This window comes from Chelonia mydas, chromosome 1, assembly GCF_015237465.2.
Source record: "Chelonia mydas isolate rCheMyd1 chromosome 1, rCheMyd1.pri.v2, whole genome shotgun sequence".
Taxonomy (NCBI): Eukaryota; Metazoa; Chordata; order Testudines; family Cheloniidae; genus Chelonia; species Chelonia mydas.
The window spans coordinates 56,771,584-56,798,188 of NC_057849.1; the positions used below are offsets into that span (position 1 = coordinate 56,771,584).

Genomic DNA, 26,605 nt, shown 5'->3' on the forward strand with positions numbered 1-26,605 from the left:
CCGGCCGCGTGGGGTGGAGGCGGGGGTGGCAGCCGCTGCCGTGGTGAGCGCGGCATGGCCGGGCGCGGGGCCGCAGCTCCCCCGCTGCTCAGCGCGGCGGCGGCGGGCTCGTTGGCTGTGTGCGCGCTGCAGCTGGGCCTGGCCTGGGCGCTGGGCCGGAGGCTGGGCGGGCGCTGCCCCCCGGCGGATCGCTGGGTGCTGGGCTGGCTCTGCTACGACGTGCTGGTGCATTGCACGCTGGTGAGTGCGGCCCGGGCCGGGGGCAGCCCGCGCTGGGCAAGGCTCGGGGAATGGCCGGGCCCACAGTGGGGTGGCGGGAGCCGGGGCTGCGGGAGAGGAAGGGGGGCTGTTCTGGGGCATGGGGCTGGTCAGAAGAGGGGGCGCCGCGATGAGGAATGGGGGGGACGCGGCTTCCCTAGCTCAGCCCAACACAAGCGGGTATGAACCAGACCCAGCCTGAGGCAGTTGCCAGAAGCACTCTCCCCCCGTCCCCCAGAAACAAAACACAGCTGCCCCCCGCGTGGTAAATGCACCCCCATGTCTCCGCGTCATGGGCAAACTACTCTCCTGGCACAGACGCTGCCTCGCACTCTTACGGCTCAGTACTGGCCGTTCAATATTGCAGCGGCCCCGCAGACACAGGCAGTAACTCCAGCTGTCAGAGGGCCGGTTCCTACCTTGTTAGTGGCCATGGCCCTATAAATCTGACTACCCTAGGCAAGAGTTTGGAGGCATCATGGTTTGCTGCTGGTCTTACAAGTCCTCAGCCTCTTGAGTCACTGAGGCTTCTGGTAGGATTTGATCAGTTTTACATTTTTAAATACTTCAGAAGCCAAGTCAATGTGCCCACTCGGCAAGCTGTACCGGACAGGTGTGTGGGGGGGAAAACCTGCTGCAATCTTTTTTTTCACAAGAAAATTAAGACCACCGAGTGGTGGTCGAACTTGTAGGCTGTGTCATCTTCCTAGGGCTTTGTAGCTGCTCTGTCAGTTTCAAGTCAAAGTCAGAAGGATTTGTTTAATTGATTAGAAGAACTTAGTGAAAACTCAGTTTTTCTCCCAGTTCATCCACAGAAAGATTACTGCTTCACTTGATGTTACAGAGAAATCTTAACTCTTGCTGAAATTTAGAGGGTAGCTGAAAACATTTAAGTGAAACTAGTTCTTGTATCCAGCCAAGCACTGGAAAAATCACTGTGTGTTTGAGATTTGGACCATGTATGTCCTTTGTAATCAAACAGCCTTTCACTTTTCACTTGTCTCAGGAAATCAAAATGTTATATTCAGCTCTTTTATCACGTCTGGGACATCAACCACAAAACATGCCATCAGTTTCTTTGCGCTTCTGCAGCACATCATGACTTGCATCACTAAGTCCTGAGACAGACCCATGAATCCAAGCTCTGGGCAATATCTTACGGGTGATGGGTCACTTCCACAAATGCATCTTGCCCATAGCACATAATTATGTTCTGATTTTCAAAAGTCTCGCTGACTTCAGTGGGAGCTGAAGTGGCTCATCACCTTTGAAAATCAAGCTGTGAATGTGCAGGGCAACACTCCATTTAATATTGTGGACAGATTTTATACAGAGTTCAGACTTGGTTGATATCAATATTTTACACATCTTTAACAAAGCATCCTGAAAACTTTTCAGCTGACAGTCAGTTGCTTTCACAGAACTCCACCTGCCATCTTACTAGTTCCAGAAAGTGGCTTTGATCTCATGACAACACGCTCCTTTCAGATTTGCTAGTGACATGGTGAGGAAATGCACAGATTGTAATGATTGAGCAATTTCTGAGGAACGTTATCCATCACTGTCAACTAGGTTCAAATTATGAGCAAGCACATGGGACATAAACATCAGAAGAATGTTTGTTTATGTAAGCCGGCACTGCGTCTTTCAGTGATCCCCTACAACCTGTATTGTGGGCCATGAGATTGGGCACCGCTCTGCCCCTCTCCTTTCTTCCCCACAACCTGATGATGTTGGCTCCCATCCCTTCCTTCCTTTTGCTCAGGGCTGAACTATTGCGTGGAAGAGGCAGTAAGTGGAAGCTGGCAGTCTTCTCTGAGTTCCACCTAGCCTGATCTACGCTATGTTTTCTAGGTATCTAAGTGCTTTCCACATTAATTAGATTGGCAATAACATAGTCCCTAGTGGCCTTCATAGAATCTCTCTCTCTCTCGCTCCTTTTTTGGGGTTATAGAAATTTCTGCTTGGGGAGGCAGTTGTTGTTGTGAATATAGATTCAGAAATCCCAAGGCCAGAAGGGACCATGGTGATCATCTAGTCTGACCTCCTGTATAACACAGGCCATAAAATTTTCCCAAAATAAACCCTAGAGCATATCTTTTAGAAGAACATACATTTAAAAATGGTCAGTGATGGAGAATCCACCATGACCTTTGGTAAATAGTTCCCATGGTTAATTACTCTCACTATTACAAATGTATGCCTTATTTCTAGTTCGAATTTGTCTATCTTAAACTTCCAGCCATTGGATCATGTTATACCTTTCCCTAATAGACTGAAGAGCCTATTATTATATATTTGTTCCCCATGAAGATACTTACAGACTGTAATCAAGTCACCCTTTAACCATCTCTTTGTTAACCTAAACAGATTGAGTTCTTTGAGTCTATTGCTATAAGGCATGTTTTGTAATCCTTCTTGTGGCTCTTCTCTGAACGCTCTCCAATTTATCAGCTTCCTTCTTGAATTGTGGGCACCAGAACTGGACACGCTATTCCGGCAGTGATCACACCCGTGCTAAATACAGAGGTAAAATAACCTCTCTACCCCTACTTGAGATTTCCCTGTTTATGCATCCCAGGATCGCATTATGTCACCAACAGAAACTCTTTTCTATCCCTTCATTGTCTAGGAAGCATATCTTCAGCCCTCTCAAAAACCCCAAACAGATGTCTCTTGCTATATGACCAAAAAGTCATCAAATTTGGGCTTGTTGGGACCAAGGTGAGGAGCAAGTTCCAGAGTCCTGGAGCCCTCACAGAGAATACCCTGCCAGCCTCCCCAGCTGTTATAACAAAGGAGATCTCAGCTTGAGTACCTCTCCTGACAGCCGCTGTGATGGCACAGCACAGGGAGAGAGGCGATCCCTTGGATAGGCCAGTCCCACCACTTAGAGCTTTGTGGGTCATAACCAACATCTTAAACTTCACAAAGAGGCCAACTGGCAGCCAACACAGATCCTGGAACACTGGTGTCATGCTCCCAGTCTGATATCCCATTCAGTACGTGAGCTGCTGCGTTTTGAACCTGTTTCAGTCTCCAAATGGTTTCCAAGTGTAGCTCCACACAAAGCACAATGCAATAGTCTAGTCTGGAGGTAGCAAAAGCCTAGATAACCATTACAAAGTCTGCATCCAAAAGGACAGGTCAGAACCTCCTAGCAAGACACAGACGGCAAAAAGCTGCCCAGGTTACTGCTGTAATGCTGTTGACACACTGCAGCGTGGGGCGTGTCTAAAAGCATTCCTTCCCTGCGAACCCTATTCCCTAAAAGGACTGCTTTTATGTGTGCAAAAGTTTTCATGCTCATTCAGTGCTTGGCACCTCTGCTGCAGGTGTAATTTTTGATGGTTTTTGGGGTAGGTAACAGATTAAGGTTCCTTGCTCATTCCCTGTAGATCTCCAAACAGCAAACTGATTTGTAATAACTTCCTTGCTGACCGGGTTAGAGTCAAACCAAGGGCTTACAGATGAAAGGTTCCCTATTTCATTCGTAATCCCTTGAATCATCTCATTCCCTTCCCCTCATTCCTCTTTCTGGTGCCCCCTCAGAGCCTCTCCACCTTCTTGGACTGTTTCATCAGCTGCCAATAGGGGTTGAGCTTATCAACATTCAAATAAAAACCTAAAGATAAAAATGATCGATTGGGTCTTCATAATGATCGCTGCTTCTCAGTTCAGTCCTGTCACATAGTGACAGTCCTTAACAGCTGCAGCAAATTAAATCTTTGGATGGCACACAATCAACATCCTTGCCTATTTTGTCCGAATGAAGACAGTACTGTGTGAGATGCATTGGCAGGAATGGTAAGTAAACTATTTGATATATATGGCCTGGATCCTGGCTGATCTGATGCTTAAGCAAACTGCTGCTATGAGAAGCCACCTGTCTTCTTGTATGGTATGTCTGTCTGTCATGTCCAACGATGACGTCATGGCAGCTTGTGTCTTCTTGTATCGTAGCACAGGCCCTGAATTCCTTCCCTCATCTCTCCCAGCAGAAAATCAGTCTGTTCACTAGGGTCATGCGTTTAAAATGCAGGTCATTTTTCAGTGTTACTAGAAGTTTAATATTGAGATCAGGTATTTTTTCATTGATTTTGTTTCACCAAGAGTGCCAGTTGCAGCATATAAATAAAATATACCACAAGTGAAACGGCTAGATTTGTTTTAATGAGGTCTGATGACAAAGTGGGCAATGGGTTGACATTGTTGTGTTGGGATATATACACCATCCTGCCTCTGAAGGGATTAATGTGGGCCTCAAAGGCCAGTTAACCCACCTTGTTGCACCTAGAGGATTAATTAAAGCCCAGCTGAAGAAGGAGTTGGGTGATGACTATAAAGAAAGGGAGCCTGGAGCAAAAGGGGGCTGTAGGGAGAAACTCTCTGGAACTAGAGAGTGGAGAGGTTAGGAGGGTAAAGGATGAAGCCCAGGGAGAAAGTTGGCCCTGGGCTCCTTCCCTAAGTAGAGAAGTCTGGTAGGAGAGACACAGAGCAATATGGGAGGTAGAGCAGGCTGCAGTGCTGTGCAACCCTGATAAAAGTGTAAGGTATGGCAGGTGAGAGAGACCTGGCAGGTGTTCGATGGAGGAACAGAGCAAGGGAAATTTGAGACATGAAAGGCCAAGCCTGAGGAGGGCAGAAGTTGGTTTGTTTGTACTTTTGGAGTGGGATTTATTAGGGGATTCTATGGGAGATCCTTGCGAGTCCTAGCTATGAAAAAAGGGTGAACTTAGAGAGGCTGTGGAAGAGACCTGCTGACAGGCTACGGTAGGAAGAAGTCCAGGGAGGCAGCAGAAGGGAGTCGCTCGACGGAACAGACAGTGGCTGGAACCCACTGTAGCGGGGTGACCAGGGTTTCCCTACCAGCTACTGGTGAGGTGACAGCCCCTAAGATGGGGATAAGCTCAACTGCGAACCCTGAGAGGAGGGTGTGAGGACAATGGGGCTGAAGACCTTTTGTAAGGATTATTGTAGGATTCTCTATAACCCCAGAAGGGGTAGAACTAAAATGCAAACTGGCCAGAGGCCCAAGTTGCGAGAAGAGGCAGATCACCACAGGACTGGAGCAACCATCAACAAGGGGATGTACCAGCAGTGAGCCAACCATTCTACTATTGTCCTTTTCCGTTCTCATAATTTTATTACTGCTTGAGTTTTGTGTGACTTATGTGACTTATCAATACTAATATGTCACTAACATATCATTAGAAAAAATATATAGCCAAGTGGGTTTTAAAAATATTAGGGGGGCAGGGATATAGGTTACTAATATATGCACAAGGGACTAATAATGCTTCATTTTAAGTAGAACAGTTTGCTTGATCAGTTTTTGCAATTGGCCCAATATCTGCTTTAAAACGCTTACAACCCTATCCCTCTGTTTTTCTGGATTCCTTTTTTAAAATACAGTTTATTCTGTGTTCTTGTTCAGTTTTGCTAATGAAGATGCAGCTGCTGCACAGAATTGTATTTAAAAAACAGGGGTCCCTGAGAATAGGAACCTCAGGTCGAGGGGCGCTTTACCATGTCATCAGAAATTAAAGACCAGGTCTGTGAACTTTACTGACAGGATTTCTTATCATAAAGACTAAACTAAACAATCTAATCTAGGAATTTATATGGCCTCCATCACTGTAGTACCTGAGCACCTCATCTGAGAGTCCATCAAAAACATACTTAATGATAGATTTGAAATAAAATCAAATCATGCAAAAAAACCCCCAAAAAACCTCAAACCCTCCTGTGTTAAAGCTGAGAGTGGAATGATGAGAGTTTTGTGCTTTTTCAATAGTATTCAGCTATATTGTACATGTTGTGGTTTTTGTCTTTGCTGTTGGGTACACGGGTTTCTCTTTGCTGCTTTCCTGCTTATTATGTTCAATATGGATGGACAGAAGATTGGGCATGGAGAGTCCGAGAGTGCTGCTTTGCCTTAGATATGGTGATGTCCTGTTCTTTTGCCAGCCCCTGTGACTTTCTCTTCCTGCCTTTCTGTCTTTGCAGCAGGTGGATGAAGAACAGTTGCTGATGCAGTTGTGCCTCTCCCTGCTGTGTGTCATAGAATATCAGGGTTGGAAGGGACCTCAGGAGGTCATCTAGTCCAACCCCCTGCTCCTCATTCCTTGCAAGAGGATGGAAGAATATTGAGCAAAGTGGTTGGGAGGTCAGGGTGGGGCCAGGTCCCAGAATGGAAAATTGTGCATCGTTGTCATGGCTGAGTTACAAATCCAGTATGTTTTTCCAAATCTGCCAGGATGCAGCCATGTGTGTTTATGTTTTTTTGTTTGTTTGTTTCAAACAGTCCTAATGAGGAATGCTTTCACCTCTAGAAAACCTTCTTTAATCCAGCCCAGGTTGTAATTCCCTAAAGGTGTTCTCACATGAAGGTTGTTCAGTGCCTTCCGAATGTAGAATGAACTGGTGGTCTCACTGCAGTTCCTAGTGGACAGATATCACAAAAATGAACACCTCATCAGATAACTGAAGATAAATGAACTATCCTATGCTATCTAGAGGTGATCCTTCCAGAACAGGGTTGCAGCATGCTGGTACAACTCTGCAATGAAGCCTGCTCTTCTGGTGCCTGGACTGTACTGCTCTGAGCAGAAATAAACACCTTCATCCCGCAGGGCTGCCAACCTGGAACTTTGCCCAGTGCCACATTTGACAGAACTGTTCCCTCTTGTCTCTTATTGGTGTTCTCTCCAGAGGGGCTGACATGGCGTTCCCTGTTCTTGTAGTTATCGGTATGATCCCCCGCAACTCCAGAGCTTTTTATATAAATACATTGGTACTACTCCTAACCACTGGACTTAGCTCTCACCAGAATTGATTATTCTTAGAATTTATTCATGGGGTAACCTTTTTTTAAATTGTAACTAGAGTGAGGTCAGGCAGTAGTTCGTACCCTTCATGCTGTTAGTGCAAGGATAAAATTGAAAACAACTTTATATTTTCAGGGAGATTTCAGAGGCTGCTTGTCTTTCTTTGCTGTCACAGTCTTTGATTCTCTTACATTCTTATGCTCTGTAACTTTCCTTTCTCCAACTCCCTTTCACTTCCCTATCACTGTTCTTCTTACAAGCTTTTCCTGGCTTACTATGAAACATTCCTGGCTAACAGTTAACCATCTCTCCTACTTTTGGTGCCATTGCACTCCTATCAGAGCTCTCTTCCTTCACTCACCAACTGAATACTGGAATACTTTTATGTTTTCTGACTGAAGGTGTGATATAAGTGCACGATTATATTATAGTTGACTCTGGATCTTGGGAAAGTGGGTTTTGTAGCCAGTTGAAATTTGCAAGTTTAAATGTCTTGGTTCTGATGTCAAATTTGTTGGACACCCACAATGTGTTTGCCTAGGGGGCTTATGCATATGAGGGAAATGGAAAAGAAGTGTGGAGAGTAGACCTAAAATACTACAGTTGATGCTTTAAAGCTCGAAATGGTCATATTTCTTTAAACAGAGGGGTCTCAGGCACTACAGGATTACTTGAATGCATGCTGGTTGATTATTGTATAAAATGCATTGAAAGGCATGTCCAGTATGTGGCACTGCTGAGGTGTTTACACACCGGATTTCTATATTTATTAATAGTTTCCTTATCTAATCTATGACATTCCTAGAATGTCCTACACCATATTCTGAGTGCTAATATGAACATTGTCTTGCTTCAGTGAAATTAGAACATATTTCTGCCTTGTTTTCCCCCCTTAGGAGGGCCCCTTTGTGTACCTGTCTTTAATAGGAACAGTGGCAGAGTCAGACAACATATTTGCCTCTCTGTGTAAGTATCATTTTCATTTAATGATGGCAGGAGTACTTGTCAGGTGTAGGGGCATTGGGTGTGGTGGCACAAGGAACCGTAGGGTGCATATGTGGCCCCAACAGATACTGGTAGCCAAAGAATCCAATTTCATATACACAGTAAGAGTGGATTTCATATGGACAGTCACTCAAAGAAGAACAATTGTTTATTTTTATGTGTAGAACCAGAATCTCCTGGTAGTTTATATCCAACATTTGGTTTACTTTATGCCCCGATGGCGGTCTGGGGGAATGTCCCCTTTAGTCCAAATCATCTGTTCCAAAAACAAAACTCAGCAACCACTCTGCCTTTGAGAAAGTAAGGAGGAAAAACCAACATTACTAAGGTCTAATGTGATTATACAGTAGCCTCTGAGTTTCCTCTGCAGTAAGTTTATGCTGCTTGTGATGACATATGAGTGGCTAAAAACACACTGCTGGAGCAGCATCTTGAAGAGACTAATGTTTAGGCTGATTCATTGCTTGTTAATTTAATGAAGAGAGCAACATCATTCTGATTTCATATCCCCTCCCTCTGTGATGAAGTCTAAAGCTGACATTTTGGGAACTTAATGCATCTAATTTTCTTGATATTTGTTCTTACTGTAAAGAAGTCTTGTTAGTTAAAATGCAGCATCTGTGACCCTTATATCATAATAGGGCTACAGAACAAAATGAAAAGGAGTACTTGTGGCACCTTAGAGACTAACCAATTTATTTGAGCATAAGCTTTCGTGAGCTACAGCTCACTTCATCGGATGCATACTGTAGAAAGTGTAGAAGATCTTTTATACACACAAAGCATGAAAAAATACCTCCCTCCACCCCACTCTCCTGCTGGCTATAGCTTATCTAAAGTGATCACTCTCCTTACAATGTGTATGATAATCAAGTTGGGCCATTTCCAGCACAAATCCAGGTTTTCTCACCCCCCCACACAAACCCACTCTCTTGCTGGTAATAGCTTATCTAAAGTGACCACTCTCCTTACAATGTGTTTGATAATCAAGGTGGGCCATTTCCAGCACAAATCCAGGGTTTAACAAGAACGTCTGGGGTGGGGGGGGGAGTAGGAAAAAACAAGGGGAAATAGGTTACCTTGCATAATGACTTAGCCACTCCCAGTCTCTATTCAAGCCTAAGTTAATTGTATCCAATTTGCAAATGAATTCCAATTCAACAGTTTCTCGCTGGAGTCTGGATTTGAAGTTTTTTTTGTTGAAGAATTGAAACTTTCATGTCTGTAATCGTGTGACCAGAGAGATAGAAGTGTTCTCCGACTGGTTTATGAATGTTATAATTCTTGACATCTGATTTGTGTCCATTTATTCTTTTACGTAGGGACTGTCCAGTTTGACCAATGTACATGGCAGAGGGGCATTGCTGGCACATGATGGCATATATCACATTGGTGGATGTGCAGGTGAACGAGCCTCTGATAGTGTGGCTGATGTTATTAGGCCCTGTGATGGTGTCCCCTGAATAGGTATGTGGGCACAGTTGGCAACGGGCTTTGTTGCAAGGATAGGTTCCTGGGTTAGTGGTTCTGTTGTGTGGTGTGTGGTTGCTGGTGAGTATTTGCTTCAGTTTGGGGGGCTGTCTGTAGGCAAGGACTGGCCTGTCTCCCAGGATTTGTGAGAATGTTGGGTCATCCTTCAGGATAGGTTGTAGATCCTTGATAATGCGTTGGAGAGGTTTTAGTTGGGGGCTGAAGGTGACGGCTAGTGGCGTTCTGTTATTTTCTTTGTTAGGCCTGTCCTGTAGTAGGTGACTTCTGGGAACTCTTCTGACTCTATCAATTTGTTTCTTCACTTCCGCAGGTGGGTATTGTAGTTGTAAGAATGCTTGATAGAGATCTTGTAGGTGTTTGTCTCTGTCTGAGGGGTTGGAGCAAATGCGGTTGTATCGCAGAGCTTGGCTGTAGACGATGGATTGTGTGGTGTGGTCAGGGTGAAAGCTGGAGGCATGTAGGTAGGAATAGCAGTCAGTAGGTTTCCGGTATAGGGTGGTGTTTATGTGACCATCGTTTATTAGCACTGTAGTGTATCATACACATTGTAAGGAGAGTGGTCACTTTTGATAAGCTATTACCAGCAGGAGAGTGGGTTTGTGGGGGGGGGGGGGGGGTGAGAAAACCTGGATTTGTGCTGGAAATGGCCCACCTTGATTATCATACACATTGTAAGGAGAGTGATCACTTTAGATAAGCTATTGCCAGCAGGAGAGTGGGGTGGGGGGAGGTATTTTTTCATGCTTTGGGTGTATAAAAGATCTTCTACACTTTCCGCAGTACGCATCCGATGAAGTGAGCTGTAGCTCACGAAAGCTTATGCTCAAATAAATTGGTTAGTCTCTAAGGTGCCACAAGTACTCCTTTTCTTTTTGCGAATACAGACTAACACGGCTGTTACTCTGAAACCTGTCAGAACAAAATGACAACTTCTGTTTTTAATCTTTTGTTTTGATAAGCGGCCTGATCCTGTCATCTTTGTGCACCCAAAATGCATGGCTTAGAATGGGAGTTCAGGGTGAGACAGACAGGACTATGCCAATTTTCTTTTCAAAACCCTTTATGCTTGGGGCATCTGTACTATACTTCAAAACAATCCCAAATATGGTTGTGTCTTTGCAATGCTATTTTTGCAGACACCAGTCCACATTGTTAATAAACATACTATAGCATGAACTGATAAAACTGAATAATTGTCTTTGCGCTGCAGAAACTAACACAAACTTGTATATCAAACAGCATTAGTGAACTGTTCTGTCATTCTAACTCAATACAGACTGTCACTCAAGGACAGCTTGACTTACTTGACTTTTGTTTCTTTAAAGATTGTTCTGTTCCTTCCATGATGCCAGTGTGTTATATCATTAAATATTGAATCCTATTTATTGAATATCTTTTCCATTAGGACAGTTTTTTAATTAGAAACTTCTGCATCTATCCACCTAGGTATATCTGTGGCCTTCATCACCATAGTATAAGAGAATCTGCCCCTTCAACTCTAGGGGAAATTATTTCTCTGTCAATTATGGTAACTGGCTCTGGCTCTGTAGACAAATGTGTGCAGTCCATTTGCAGTTACTGCCTTATTTAAATGTTGATTCCTTATGGTTGTAAACTAGAAAAGGAGTCCAATTCTTCCCTCATTTAATATAGCTAGTAGGGCTGCAGGTGTAACTGAGATCAGAATTTGGCTGGAGCGTTGTAAAATATAAAACTAATTTTAAGGTGTTGGGGGAAATAGCTGAGTTCTAGAAACAAATCTTCAGGATTTGTCTAACCACCATTATCCCCAGTGGTTAACAAGCTTTTTCATTTTCCTCATGTGTACTTTAGGAATAAAGACAGCACAGGTAAAGTCTTTTTCTAGATTTCGGTGGGGTTTTTTTCCTCTGTAGAAGTTACCTGATGAACATGGACGCCTACATTCAGGGAAAAATTTCCTTTGAAAGAAATAGAAAATCTATATAATCCATCACTTGAGCAAACAAACAGTGGTAATCTTATTTCTGAAACACTTGGATGCTCACCTCAAACATCATTTCATAAAGTAAAATTTTTAGTCACCTAAGTCCATTGGGTGCTTAGGTGCTTTTGAAAATGTTACGCATAATCTTCCATCAGTGCAGGGGAGCAGTATTGTCTGTTCTCCCAGACTAAGGAGTTATCTTCTTGAATTGATTATACCGGTAACAGAATTAACTGTTATGTTAAATTTTTTAGGGAAAGAATATGGAAGAGCAGATGCAAGGTGGCTTTATTCTGATCCAACCATTGTGTCTCTGGAAATACTAACTGTTGTTTTGGATGGCCTTCTAGCTCTGATCCTCATTTATGCTGTTATCAAAGATAAGTACTACAGGTAAGTCCTGTTAGAAATCCGACAATTACTTGGTGCAAAGTACATGAATAGAATAGGTTTTTGCATCAGTATGTTGGCTGGGAAAAATTGTGTATTGTAGAAAACTAGGATCTGAAGTAACACTTGGGCTATTGGGCTGCCTTCAAGCTGCAGACGTCTGGGACACAGGAGAATATTATGAGAGATGACATTTGACTATGCAGCTTTGTGTGCTGTGCAAGAAGTTGCTTAATCTGTTTCTAGCGAGTATTTCAAGGACAATTGTAACAGTAGGCAACCATGTTCTACTAACTTTAAGGTCACTTTATATAACCTGAGCCTCCACTCCAATGCTTTAGCACCTGCAAGGGTAGAGCCTGCAGCCCCTAGATGAGTCCCTTTTGCTGATTTGAGATGGTTGCAGGACAGCTATCTCCACCTGATACCTCCTTGAGAGCAGAGGATCTTTCACCCCTAGGAACATGCAGGCAGCAATTGTAACTCCCGGATCAATCAAGAGATCCTAATTATAGTGTCATTTAAACAATGTACTGTCTTAAAAGAGATTACTTTTAGTCCCACCTGGACACAGCTAGAGGAAGGTGCCAAAACTTAAGCTACAAAGATGAAGGGTGGGTAGTTATGTTCTTACTTGATATTATCGGTGTCTCCATTCATAGCTGTTCCTTGGAGCTACCTGCTAATAGTAGCCTGAAAGTCAGTGATCCCTGTTCTAAGAGGAGACTATCTGCTTTTTGAAGGGAAACCCAGGCCTTTGGTTTTTCCAAATACTGTCCCCTCCTGCATGGGTACCTAGGTCAGTTAGTTTCACTATACTTTGGTTTGGAGTATGTGCAGTCTTGTTTTTCTTCGTTTCCCTCGTTGGAGTCTTCAAGCACAGAAACTGGTGCTGGTCCCTGTGTGTATTCCACATGTGAGTACATGTGCACTTCATGCTCCTGAGACTGGAGAATTGGCAAGTAGTGTCCGTTGGTCCACTCCTGTACCCTGGCATTCCTCATGCTCAGTACCCAGGGTATGAGGTAAGGTGAGGTGTGGCCTGACAGCCTCCACAGTTCCTTCCCACCACCACATGGCCTGAGTTGGAATCCTCTGGGTCCGAAGCAGCTTCATCATCTTACATGTAAACATATTGTAAATAGTTCTTAGAATTTTACTGTTTTTAGTGCTTTTCTAGTAGCTTTTTAGTTACTATAGAGTAGTTTTTCCCCACCTCAGGGACCCTTCCCGCTCCCCTCCCTACCCCCAGGAGAAGGTCTGTGTCCAGAGTTCTGGGGTTTAAGAACCGTATCTCTGGCCCACGTTCCTTCTCTGCCAGCAATAACTATCCACGCTGTCCTTATTGCTTGGGGAGGCTCGCATCTCTGCCAAGTTCAGCTTCAGCTGCTCCTTCCCTACCCAAACCCAAAAGGGAGGAGAGCTTCAGCTGAGGATGCAGCTCATGGAGAAAGCCGGGAGACCCCAGTGAGATCCAGGCTGGGAGGACCCTCCTGTACATCAGCCTCAATCTGCAAGCAGCATCCCTCTGAGCACTATCTCTGGAGCAGAGGCCAGGTCTGTAAAGTCTAAGGACTCATTGTTTCCGGCCTCTCATTAGACTAAGAGGCACAGTGATGTACTTCCCCAGTGCACAAAATTTCTGGCAGACAATCTCAGCAGACACTGCTCCACAGACCATGAGTGGGAGATTCACAACTCAGTCCTAAATGAAACCTTCACTCAGTGAGGAATGCCATCCTGGGACCTGTTCACTTCCCAGAAGAACAACCTATACCTCTCCAGAGCAGTACCAGCTCAGGACTTCTATCATGAACAGAACATCTGAGGTATGCCTTTCCTCCCATTCCACTGCTCCTCAGGTTCTGGGAAAAATTTGCCATGAGAAAACATAACTCTTTTTTTATTGCACCCAACTGGCCCAGACAAATTTTGGTTTGGTTCTGAACTTCCTCAGAGTGTCAACCCACTCTCCCATCAGCATTCAATCCTTCCCACTTCTGCTAACTCAGGAGAACAGTGGGATCAGACATTCCAATCCAGACTCTATGGACCTCATAGCCTGGTATTTGGATGGGCGTCAAATCTAAAGTGTTCATGTTCAGAGGTCATTCAAGCTCTTCTCAACCATGCCAGAAAAGACACCACCAGAAGATATATCTAGCTGCGTGGAGGCATTTCTCTACCTGGATGCAACAGAACCAGTTCTTTCCAGACACGGCAGGTGTTCCTACTATTCCAAACTACCTTATCACTCTCAAGACATCAAGCCTTTCTATCAGCTTGCTTCAGGTCCACCTAGCAGCTATCAGTGCTTTCCACCCTCTGGTAAAGGACTAGTTTAGTTTTACTCACCTGATAAGAACCAGATTCCTGAAGGGTCTCTCTAGGACCTTCCCGCCAGTAGTGCAACGCCACAATGGGACCTCAATCTCGTTCTCTTACTAATTACAGAACACCCTTTGAACCCTTGGCTATGTGCTCGATGTCCCATCTGTCTATGAAGGTCGCCTTCCCTGTCGCTGTCACATCAGACAGGAAGGTGAATGAACTGGCAGCGCTCGTGGCCAACCCGCTACACACCATATTCCATAAGGAAAAGGTTTCCTTTTGCATTCGCCCAGAATTCACCACAGAGGTGTAGTCTCTGACTTTCACATCAATCGATCAATTCACTTACCGGTATTCTTTCCAAAACCCGATGCTTCCAATGAGGAGAGGAGGCTTTTTTTTACCCCTCCATGTCAGACGAGCTTTAGGTTTTACCTACAAAGAACAGAACCAATTAGAAGAACGCCTGGACTTATTCATCCCTGTAGCAGAGTGATGATGGGAACAAACATTATCTGCTCAAAAGCTGTCTAAGTGGATCTCTGGCTGCATCATCTTCGCTATCAGTTAGTCCAGCTTCCTCCCCCAGATGGGATGAGGGCCCTTTCCACTAGACCACAGGCAACCTCAATGGCATCCCTTTGAGAAGTACCTATACTGGACATTTGTAGGGCGCCTACCGGGCGTTCCATCCACACCTTCACAAAGGATTACACTTTAGCCCAAGCCTCTTCCACAGATGCAAACACTGGGACAGTGATATTACAGAGCTCTGTACTGCCCACATTCCTGCACCTCCCTCCTGTTTAAATACTGCTTACCAGTCATAGTCAGTCACATGTGGAATACGCATAGGGACCAGCACTTGAAGAAGAAGAAATGGAGGTTACTTATTTCGAACCTCCAGTTACAGGTGTTTGGTCCTGATCTGTTTGTATTCCACTACCTGCCCTCCATCCCATCTGCTTCGCATCACATCTGGGTTTGTGGTAAAGAAGGAGCTAGAGCAGAGGGGGACAAACTACAGCCTGCGGGCCACATCCGGCCCACAGGACCCTTCCCTCTGGCCCCCGAGCTCCTGCCAGGGAGCGGGGTCAGGACAGGCTTGCAGAGGAGCTAGCCCAACTTCCCAGCAGCGTGGTGAGCGGGGAGAAGGCTACCCCGGCTGCTCCCCTCCTGCTCCCTACCTTCCTCCCTCACAGTCACAGTTCCCCCTGCACCTGGACAGCGTGGCTGCAGCTCCAGCTGGGTGGCACGGCTATAGCGCGGCCAGACCTGGTGCTCCAGGGTGGCGCGGTCGGGGGAGTTTGGGGTGGAGGGAGGCGAGGAGCAGGAGGAGTTGCGGGGTGGGGTGGTCAAGGGGCCTGGGCCCTGCTGCCGGAAACAGGGGAAGAGCAAGCCAAGGCCCCCCTCCACCTCCAGCATGCTTGGCCCCTGTCCCCAGCAGCCAAGCCCAGACAGGGAGCGAGCCCTGCCCGACTGCCAGGGAGAGCAGCCAAATGAGCAGGGGAAACGCACAGGGAAAGAACTGAGCCTCCCTTTCCCCCACCCCACAGGTAACATGGGGTGGGGAGAGCAGGGAAGGTTGGATAGGGGCCTGGGGGGACCGAGGGGGGGGCAGTCCGGGGTTGGGGAGCAGGGTAGATTGGATAGGGGCAGGGGTCCTGGGGATGGTCAGGCACTGGGGAGCAGGGGGGATTGGATAGGGGACAGACATCCCGGGGGGATGGTCAGGGGGCAGAGAGCAGGGGTGTTTGGGTAGGATGCAGGAGTCCCAGGGGGCAGTCAGGGGTGGGGAGCAGGGGGGGGTTGGATGGGGGTGGGAGTTCCGGGGGGCTGGAATGGGGGTAGAGGCCAGGCCACTCCTTGCTGTTTTGGGAGGCATAGCCTCCCCCAGCCTTCCCTACCTGGCCCTCCATACAATTTCTGTACCCGATGTGGCCCTAGGGCCAAAAAGTTTGCCCACTCCTGAACTTGAGAAATGGTCAGTCTGCACCTCCCCTTATACCTTTGATACTGAGCACAAGGAAGACCAGGGCGCAGGTGCGGACCAATGAAAGCTATTTGCCAATTTTCCCATCTCAGGCACATGGAGTGCATGCTTACCCCCATGTGGAATACAGGTAAGGATCACACATCTTGAAGAACTTCCAGATACAGGTAAGTAACCTCCGTTTTCTTCTTAGAGTCTTCTCAGATTGAAAGTTATTTGGATAAGAAAATAAATAATGGGTTCATGTATATTTATATACACACAAGCACCTTGAATTAGGTATAGCGCTATTGCAAAACTTCTGTTTGCCAGACAGTCAGTCCTGTCTACACGACAAATTCAACAGTGTTGAGAACCTTGTTACCAGGGCATGTTAAAAAGTTTTATTTTGTATGGAATCTGAATGTGGTTCTTTAGTATAGCTAGAAGCTGGGGCCTAAGCGGCACTGGTAGATTAAGCATATTTCATCCACTGACGGTGGCTTAGTAAACTCTGTGAGTTTAATGTAAACGTTGCTTGTAATGATTAGCAGACCAAAAAAATTATCTGGTTAAGTTGTACAGGTTAAAAAGTATATTGGTGTTTGACTGACTCTGTCTAGCAAACAGAAGGATTGCAATAATCACTCACACATGGCATGGGCATAGCGACGAGCACTCGAAGAAGAAATGGAGGTTAGTTACCTGTAACTGGAGGTTCTTTGAGATATTTGGTCCCTATCTCTATAATGTGAAGCATTATATAAGTGCTAGCATAAAGTGGCCAAAAGTTTGTTGACAATTTTTTTCAATGAAAAATGCTGTTTTGTTGACACCAAAATATTTCTTGGAAAAACATAGGGTTTGACAAAAATTTCAGAAAGAATGTTTCTCAGGTCTAGGATGGAATTTTTGGTCAAAACAGGGGAGAGACTCCAGAAAAAGATACTCACCTGAGATGAGATCCAGGTTCATGTCCCTGCTCTACCTAATTCGGAACGAGGACTTGAATTTGTGTCTCCCATGTTCCAGCTGAGTCCCCTAATCACCAGACTATTGGCTATTCTGCGGTGGGTTTCATGATTGTTTTGGGGAAAAAAACTTCAAAGGTCTCGGTTTTTGTTCTGCATCAGAACTAAAATACATTTCAAAACATTGAAAATTATGTGTGAAACAATTGGTTTTCTGGACAACACTAATTTTTATTGCAGTTGCCTAATTGTTTGTTTTTATTCCTCTTTACAGGCATTTCATACAGATTACGTTGTGTGTTTGTGAATTATATGGTGGTTGGATGACGTTCTGCCCAGACTGGCTCATTGGAAGTCCTAACCTAAACACCAGTAACTGGCTTTATCTGTGGGTCTACCTGGTATTTTTTAATGGCATATGGGTAGTGATACCTGGACTTTTATTGTGGCAGTCTTGGTTAGGACTTAAGCAAATGCATCATGAAAAATCAAATACTAGAAAGAAGATTAGATGAAGATAAGCCCACTTCATTAACCCCATTAACTGAGAGATTTTAATTTGTGAGTGTAAGCAGCATTATTGTTTTTGCAGAGACGCAATCAACTGTTCATCTTTGTAGATCACATGTAAATTTTGTTGTAGGACGTTGTATTTCAGGCTGATCCTTTCTTAAGAGGAGGAAAATAATTTACATAATGAAGTATATAAAAGTACTCAAACCATTTGCCATATTATTACACTGCATACAATAATAAACAATATATTTTATAACAAAGTGGCATGCAGATCTTTTTCTTTTATTCCCTCCTCAAAAGAAAAATGTTTTTATCCCACTGGAATCCTTTAACTGCCTGAAGCAAGCAAGCAGTGAAATAATCAAGTTGGCTTTAAGACCTGATTCCACAGCCCTGTTCACCCTTCAATCTCCAAGTAGCATCAAAGTTCAGAGTTTCATTTATATCTGTAGCAGATTGTTTCTCATATGTCAAGACTCTTAGCAACAAATTTTTACTTATATGGAAAAGTATTAGTAATGCAATCTGTCTACTTAAGGTATTAAATCTGAATGAGAACTTGCTGCTTTATCTGTGCCTCAGGAGAGGGTTATGATAAATGCCCTCTGCCTTTCCTTCCCTCCTCCCCACATCCCTCTAAAAATGTCCATTTCACAATTTAAACAGACCTGACTGGCTCCAGGGATGTATTTGCTTCTGGGTGTTGAGACTGCATATATGATTTTACCTTGGATTAAACATTTCAGGTGCTGGTGAAATTTTACCTATACTATATTCCTAAAATGTTTCCTCTATTTGATTTCATCAGTTTCATGTTCACAGATTAATTCACAAACTGTGGAGACTAGGTAAGCAGCAGCATTCTTTGATGCAATTAACAGCTTATAACAAACAAATGAGTCATTTAGTTTGTTCAGAAAAATCCGTATGCTTTACAGAGGGTATATGGAAGAGTTTTACCTTCTTTTCTTTTTCCTTATCAGGGAAGGAAATAAAGTGTGTGATATCTATACATTGGTTAATATGGCTTACTCTTTACAGGAGAATAATAGAGGACTTTGCCATGAGCCCCATGGAAAGGGAAGCGTATTATTCCAGTGTTCCACAATGTGCCGGGAAGCTGAGGCAGGACAGTGTATCACCCCAAGTGCAGCTGTTCTGCCTGGCTTATAGGGAGGCGGAGCCAAAGCTCAGTCCACTCCCCACCCTTGCGAGCCTACCTGAAGTTGCTGGTGCAGTGGCTCTGCTGAAGCTGCTTCCCCTGTCATGCAATGCAGGTAGACAATGCAGTGGAGTAAAGGGGCACCGTACTTCCCCGTGCAGGCCTGCAGAATGGGTTACGAACTAGCCCCAGATAAAGAAAAATCAATCCACTGGGCATTCTTAGTTACAATACTTTTTAAATTAGATGGTGGGGTTTTGTCAGTTACTTTTAGACCACATTGCTCTTTATTACTCGGTATGTTTGATATGTACACTTGAGCAGGGTAACTTGTGTCCAGAAAAGGATTATTTTTGGAAGTCCAGGCAATATTTTAAGTGCATGTAAGGACACTGCCACCGCAAAACATTTGTTGCTAAATCCTTTAGTCAAGTACTACTGTCCCAGTAACCGGGCTAACTGCATCTCTGACCTCTCCCTGCAGCGGGCCCCCATCAGGTCTCCAACCGCTGGCCATCACCTCTCTTGGGGTAGACTCATGATTCTCCCACTCTCAGACCAGGTCTTGAGCTGCTAGGCCCTGGTACTAGCTGTGATTTCCTCAGCAGGTCTGACTTATCTTTAGTGCCTGCGGTTCTGCCCCTCGGGAGCTATGACCAGTAATACCCGTTGACCAAACAGCTTTCTCAAAGCACTGTATTGGTTATTTAGAATCAAAGCATTTCAGAGAAAAACATCTTAAAATGATAGCCAGTCTGTAGGCATGCCTGCCTGCCCCTAAGGCTTACCACCTCCTGGAAGCTGCAGAAGGGCCCAGCTCCTTCAGACATTGCCGCAGGACCTGTCTCTGTGTCCATGTCAGTCTGTTCCCCACACAAACAGCTCACTGGCAACTCCCCCTCCCTCTCTCCAGAGAGTCTTTGTAGCCATGTAGGGGTCTTTTGATTTCTCGGTTCCCAGCTTTGGCAAAAAGGCTGTGTGTCTTTGGGCTGGAGCCTGGAGTAGCATCTTCCCATTGTAAGGAGAGTGATCACTTTAGATAAGCTATTACCAGCAGGAGAGTGGGGTGGGGGGAGAGAAAACCTTTTGTAGTGGTAAACACCCATTTTTTCATGGTTTGTGTGTATAAAAAGATCTTCTGTACTTTCCACAGTATGCATCTGATGAAGTGAGCTGTAGCTCACGAAAGTTTATGCTCAAATAAATTGGTTAGTCTCTAAGGTGCCACAAGTACTCCTTTTCTTTTTATCTTCCCTGCTTGTAGCTTGTAATTGCCCCATAAGTGTGTCTTTGGGAGGCTGCTTATCTAGACCCATTCTGTGGCTTTTCTGGGAGTGGAGTTTCCAACAGCCCGCTCTTAAGATAGATTGATACATTGATATAGGAAAGTCCTGTAACTCAATATAGCTATACAGTGACTGTCTCATTAATATCATAGGTACCTGGTCAGTAAAATTATTATACATTAGTATTGCTAAATTATATCCACCACTGCTACTACTGCCCCACTCAGAGAAGAGTAAAAATACTCTATGATGCTCTGTTAGAAATAATTCTTTCGTCGAAACTAATGGATTATTGCTGTGAGGTATGGATGTCACTGAGTAATAAAGTGAAGGATAGATTGTCTCTTAGTTTAGTGGGTTTAGTTTTGTTTGGTTTTAACTTATCATAGTCTCTGTTTGGGAGGTGGTGGGAAATTGCTTGTTTAAAAAATAATCTGATCTGTGTTGCATTCAAGAAAATAGTTTGTTAAAGTTTTGCTTTAAAAAAAAAAAAGGCAACTAAAATAGCTTAAACTATTCCTAAGAGGGGGGGAAAATAACTATCAAATCCGTGTATACACTGGAAAATTTACATAGTGTCCCTTATCAACAGCATTACGAAATCCTCTATGGTGTCTCAAAGGGAAAAAGAAGAAAGGGATTTTTAAAGTGAGACGTGTTTCCAAAGGAGGAAGAGTCCAAACAGATGGTCTTGCACATGGAAGAGCAACTCCACACACTGCAATGTCTTGGGGAGTTGAGAAGAGAAGGGGAAAGCACACAGGCCGAGACTGGAGGAGGAGAAAGAATGAGTAAAAAGCAGGTAGCGATAGTCAGAGAGGCAGGTTGGAGAGCATTAATCTGAGAACCAAGGAACTAGGAAGTGAGAGAGACTGATGTGGTCCTTCCAAAATACTGTATAGCTGACACTTCACTTCTCTGTGCACTATGCCCCTGGGGGTCCCTGAGGGTATTCCAGGGAGTCCAAGGGCCCCGCTGATCAACTCCTCCCTCTCCCAGAGGCTACTGAAGTCAAACCGGGAGATTTTAGGCGCTAAAAGTCCGGCAGTGCAGTGGGGCTAAGGCAGGCTCCCTACCTGCGCTGGCTCCATGCCACTCCTGGAAGTGGCTGGCACGTACCCTTGGGGGGCGGGAACGGGACAGAGTCTCTGCGCACTGCCCCCGCCCCACGCACTGACTCCGCAGCGCCTATTGGCCAGGAACTGCAGCCAGTGGGAGCTGGGGGGGGGCGGAGCCTGTGGGTAAAGGCAGTGTGTAGAGACCCCCTGGCCCCCCCCCAGGGGCCGCTGCCAGAGGGATGTGCCAGTTGCTTTCAGGAGCCACCCCAGATAAGCCCGCACCCCTCACTTCTGCCTGCACCCCCTCCCGCACCCAAACTCCCTCCCGGAGCCCACACCCCTTCCTGCACCGAAACGCCCTGCCCCAGCCTGCTGAAAGTGAGTGAAGGTGGGGGAGAGCGAGCGACGGGAGGGAGGGGGAATGGAGTGAGCAGGGGGCAGGTAGGGGCGGGGCTTTGGGGGAACGGGTGGAGTGGGGGCAGGGCCTGGGGCTGAGCAGGGGGGCTTAGAGGTCCCTGAAAATTTTTAAATCAAAATGGAGGTCCTCAGGTTGCTAAGGTTTGAGAACCGCTGCACTATGCATATGCCCTAACATTCAAACACCCTGGCCACAAGAATAGCTTGGTAGGTGAGACTTTAGAGCTCCACATGCACCTCTTAATGCTAATATTTTAGATTCCCCAAAGATTCTGGTATAAACAAAGGCAGTAACACAGCCTGGCTATTTATGGCTGAGGATGGCTATCATTAAGAACGGCACTGTGGAAGGTATTTGAAATGCACAAGATGATTTACTGGTCCTACAAAACAATAGTGCTGGACACTGAGTGGATGGATTTATTGGAGATACCCAGGGGTCTTCATATTAATTATTTTTATAAGATGTTAATGGTAGTAATCAAGAATTGCAGTCACCTTTTCTGAGATGTCAGTTAATTTTTACTAAAATCTACTTAGAGGAAGATGATTTACTGACTGTAAAGCTTTAAAGTCCTGGAACTATTTTTAATATAATCCTTATGCACTAAATATATTAATCCTGTGAAAAACAGAGGGATAAATATTTTCAATATATTTAATGGAATAAAAGCACTTCCAAATAATGGTTTTGTTTCGTATAATTGCACGTTTTATTTAGCAAATTGAAGATTGAGAGCCATAAGGAATAAGCCATAAGAACTGTTCATGGTAATAAGTACTATAAATTGTTGTATTTCTGCTAAAGGAAAAATATCTTGTTTCCTAAAGTAAATAATTGCTCATAACTGCTGAAATGGTGTGTGATTTGATTCTAAGAGACATTTTTGTTTGTTTTTAATCTATCAAGAAGATAATCTACAGTTCAGAATAAAAGTCTGGGGTAAGGATGACAAAATAACCTAGTCTGGTGACTAGTTATATATCAAACTCCACAAGTCTCATGATAATGATACTTTTAAAACTTTGGTAAAGTGAGTGACTCTTTGATAAAATTATCTAGCACTTAAAATGGCAACCAATTTTACCACTTTTGATGACAATTACATATTGTTTAGATAAAGGCTCAATCCTTTTTTGTGAAAGCCAAGACTATAACAGGGTTCAAAAAAGAACTAGGTAAGTTCATGGAGGATAGGTCCATCAATGGCTATTAGCCAGGATGAGCAAGGATGGTTTCCCCAGCCTCTGTTTGCCAGAAGCTGGGAATGGGCAACGGGATGGATCACTTGATGATTACCTGTTCTGTTCATTCTCTCTGGGGCATCTGGCATTGGCCACTGTTGGAAGACAGGTTACTGGGCTAGATGGTCCATTGGTATGACCTAGTACAGCCGTTCTTATGTTCTTATCCTGCTCCAATTGAAGTCAGTAGATGTTTTGACAGTGAGGCCCTGAGATGGCATGGGCATGGTAAAACAGTTAGCAGAAGCAGGATCTGACATTTAATACATTTTTCCATTGCAAGGGAAAATGCATCAGGGGAAAAAAAGCAAAGTATATGTTGCCACTTGGGCATGTTATGAACCAACACAATGCAGATAAATTCAAGGAGTGCTGTAAATCAGCTCAACAATATGAATAATAAGTCTCAAGAAAAATCTCTAGACCAGAAAATGAAGCTGGTGATAAGTCCCATGACATCCTCTGAGACAGGAGACGCTGTCAAGTCACTGCCTAAAGGGAAGTGAGAGTTTTTTCTGTAAGCAGGATGTTGATAAGTCGGCTTAAGATGCTTAAGGTCCCCACGCTGGGAAAATAAATCTGCCTCCTACATGTGGATTTACATATTTAATCAATGTGCCTTATTAAAAACCTGTTCCTGCTGCCATTGGCCTCAGCACAAGCAGATCTGGTGACCTTAGCTGGGTTTTTAAACATTCATCTAATGGGAACTTCTGTTTTTCCTTTAGTCACCAAAAAAAAAAAAAAGTAATTCTGTAAAGTTGTATTTAACGTGCATAACAAAAGCCAGTGACTCTGTCCTTGAGCTGCTGTCAGTCAGTCTGTAATTCACAATGTTGAGTCTAAGGGCATGGCTACACTTGCAGATGTAGAGCGCTTTGAGTTAAACCCGCCTTCGGAGAGCGCAGCAGGGAAAGCGCTGGAGTCTGTCCACACTGACAGCTGCAAGCGCACGGGCGTGGCCACATTTGCGGCACTTGCAGCGGCATTGGGAGCGGTGCATTATGGGCAGCTATCCCACAGAGCACCTCTTCCCATTCTGGCGCTGTGGCTTGTGGGAAGGGGGCGGGGCATTCTGGGTCCTGTCCCAACGCCCCGTGATGCATCGGTTCGCATCCCAGCAATCCCTGTGCTTCCCTCCACATTTGGCGCCATCTTTCAACGTTTTTTGTACTGCGTGCTCTATCTTCCCTTTTGGTGTGTGGGAATGGAGCCCGAACTGCTGAGGAGTATGTTGACAAGTCTCATCAGCACGTCGCGTTTGGCAGTTGAGTTATTCCTTAAGATCCAAAGTGACAGTGAGGGCTCCGACAATGATATCGACGCGAGTAACGCATACGACACGAGTTTGCTTGTGGCATTCATGGACGTGCTCACCGCCATGGAACACTGCTTTTGGGCTCGGGAAACAAGCACTGAGTGGTGGGATCACATCGTCATGCAAGTCTGGGATGACGAGCAGTGGCTGCAGAACTTTCGGATGAGAAAAGCCACTTTCATGGGACTGTGTGAGGAGCTCGCCCCAGCCCTGCGGCACAAGGACATGAGATTGAGAGCTGCCCTGCTGGTGGAGAAGCGGGTGGCTATTGCAATCTGGAAGCTGGCAACTCCAGACAGCTACCAATCGGTCGCTAACCAGTTTGGAGTGGGGAAGTCGACCGTCGGAATCATGTTGATGCAAGTTTGCAGGGCCATTAATCGCATCCTGCTCAGACGAACCGTGACTCTGGGTAACGTGCATGACATTGTGGCTGGCTTTGCACCAATGGATTTCCCTAACCGCGGAGGGGCGATAGATGGCGCACATATTCCAATTCTTGCACCAGCCCACCTAGCCTCCGAGTATGTTAATAAGAAGGGGTATTTCTCTATGGTTCTCCAGGTGCTTGTGGATCCCCATGGGTATTTCATTGACATTAACGCAGGCTGTCCCGGAAAGGTGACACGCATCTTTCGGAACACTGGCCTGTTCAGGAAGCTGCAAGCCGGGACTTTTTTCCCAGACCAGAAGATCACCGTAGGAGAAGTCGAAATGCCCATTGTGATCCTTGGAGACCCCGCTTACCCTTTAATGCCGTGGCTCATGAAACCCGACACAGGGAGCCTTGACAGCAGCAAGGAGCAGTTCAACAACAGGCTGAGCCAGTGCAGAATGACTGTGGAGTGTGCTTTTGGCCGTTTAAAGGGCTGCTGGCACTGTCTGTATGGGAAGCTGGACCTGGCTGATGACAACATCCCTGCCGTTATATCCACGTGCTGTACCCTCCATAACATTTGTGAAGGGAAGGGTGAAAGATTCACTCAGGCATAGAACTTGGAGGTTCAACACCTGGAGGCTGAATTTGAACAGCCAGAGAGCAGGCCTATTAGAGGGGCCCAGTGCAGGACTGCAAGGATTAGGGATGCCTTGAGGGAGCACTTTGAGGCTGAAAGCCACCAGTAATGTTTGGTGACCTGCACAGGAGTGAAGTGCAGCGATTCCAGTGTTAGGAATCTGTGTTTGCTAAGTATGATACACTGACTTGCAGTGTCTATTGATTTCCTGGGCTAAGGTATCTTTTACTTTATGCAATAAATAATAAAGAATGTTTTCAAAGCCAAAAAATCCACTTATTGAAAAGAAAATGCATTTATTGAAAAGAAACACAACTACTTGGGAAACAGAAAGGGCAAGGGGGTGGGGTGGGGTGGGTAACGGTTCAATCACAGATTTGCATATGTCCTGTTATCATACTCAGCCTTCCTGTCTGAAGTGCTGTGCAATGGGTGCTGCACTTCAGGATGGCTATACTGCATGGTGATGGGGGTTGAGTGGAGTGGGTAAGGGTCGTAGTTTTCAGGGCTGAGTGGTGAAGCTACAGGTGTTGGAGGCAGCTGGTGGTGATAAGAACCCAGATGTTGGGGATAGTGGGTTGGAGGTGACATGGGGGCACAAGGGAAAGAGCTTTGGGACAAGGACTGCAGGGCGGGGCAGGGGCGGTAGTGCTCCGCCTGCATGGCTACGAGCGCCTGGATCGAGTCCGCTTGGTGCTTCATGATGCTTATCAGCTGCTCCGTGCTTTGCTGCCGGAGCTCCTCGCTTTTTTACCGCGCTCCTCATTCTGCTGGCGCATCCTCCTTTCACTCTGTCTCCACTCCTGCAATTTTTGATTCTCCTTAAGGGACTGCTGCATGACTTCAGGTAGCATGTCGTCTTTGCTTTTACGTGGCCTCTTCCTAATTCGTTGAAGTTTTTCGGCCGGTGCTAACACAGACAATCTCAAGGTTGTATCTGTAAAGGCAAAATGCAACAGTTAACAGAGGCAGCATTGTTCACACCAGACAAAGCAATAATTCCCCTGTACTTTCAGGGCAAGCACAGTCTACATAATAGCATAATTTTGCCTGTCCCAAAGTGAGCGCACATAACCCCCGGGAGTCCCAAAATGGGAGTAAGCACAAGGTCAAGGGGGACTGATTGTTTCACGGCCATACTGTCCTCTAGGTTTCTGTGCCTTGGGGAGAGCCAACAGCTGCAGGGGCCCCCTATACTGAACTGTCCCCACATTTTCCACAGGAGTTTGTCCTGGAAGATATCTCGCTGCTGAGGGTGACCTGGGAAGCGAGGCAGGGTCTTCTACTACAATGCGGCTTCCGCCCTGGCCCATATGCAGCTTGCCTGTGTGCAGCAATGGTCCCCCCGCCCCTCATGGCACAGTGGCGCGGAC

General features: G+C 45.4%; 2 protein-coding genes across 6 annotated transcripts in view; one reads left to right on the plus strand and one right to left on the minus strand.

Moving 5' to 3' along the window:
* On the plus strand, positions 1–21,643 carry EBPL (EBP like). Of its 5 annotated transcripts, XM_043532878.1 has the most exons (6): positions 107–240; positions 5,696–5,812; positions 7,985–8,054; positions 11,805–11,943; positions 18,772–19,007; positions 20,771–21,643. In XM_043532878.1, exons 2-6 carry the CDS (start codon positions 5,789–5,791, stop codon positions 20,971–20,973), a joined length of 672 nt encoding a protein of 223 aa, XP_043388813.1. In that variant the 5' UTR covers positions 107–240; positions 5,696–5,788; the 3' UTR covers positions 20,974–21,643. The 5 variants fall into 5 exon arrangements, with proteins under 5 accessions (XP_037749360.1, XP_043388813.1, XP_043388800.1 ...); XM_043532865.1 differs by lacking the exons at positions 107–240; positions 5,696–5,812 and adding an exon at positions 504–791; XM_037893432.2 differs by lacking the exons at positions 5,696–5,812; positions 18,772–19,007; positions 20,771–21,643 and adding an exon at positions 17,489–17,990 and having other exon boundaries at positions 1–240.
* The window catches only part of ARL11 (ADP ribosylation factor like GTPase 11), a 21,833-nt gene continuing 7,167 nt past the window's right edge, over positions 11,940–26,605 (minus strand). Inside the window, exons 3-4 of the transcript XR_006286729.1 lie at positions 14,621–14,706; positions 11,940–13,059 (exon numbers count right to left, since the gene is read on the minus strand). The gene's annotated coding sequence lies outside the window, so the exon portion shown is untranslated. The remainder of the gene's footprint in view (positions 13,060–14,620; positions 14,707–26,605) is intronic.

Coding starts and splice junctions, on each gene's coding strand:
- EBPL (XM_043532865.1), top strand. CDS start 528: ATGCACCCCCATGTCTCCGCGTCATGGGCAAACTACTCTCCTGGCACA. Junction 8,055..11,804: donor CAACATATTTGCCTCTCTGT/GTAAGTATCATT, acceptor TAAATTTTTTAG/GGAAAGAATATGGAAGAGCA. Junction 19,008..20,770: donor TCCCCTGTCATGCAATGCAG/GTAGACAATGCA, acceptor CCTTATCAACAG/CATTACGAAATCCTCTATGG.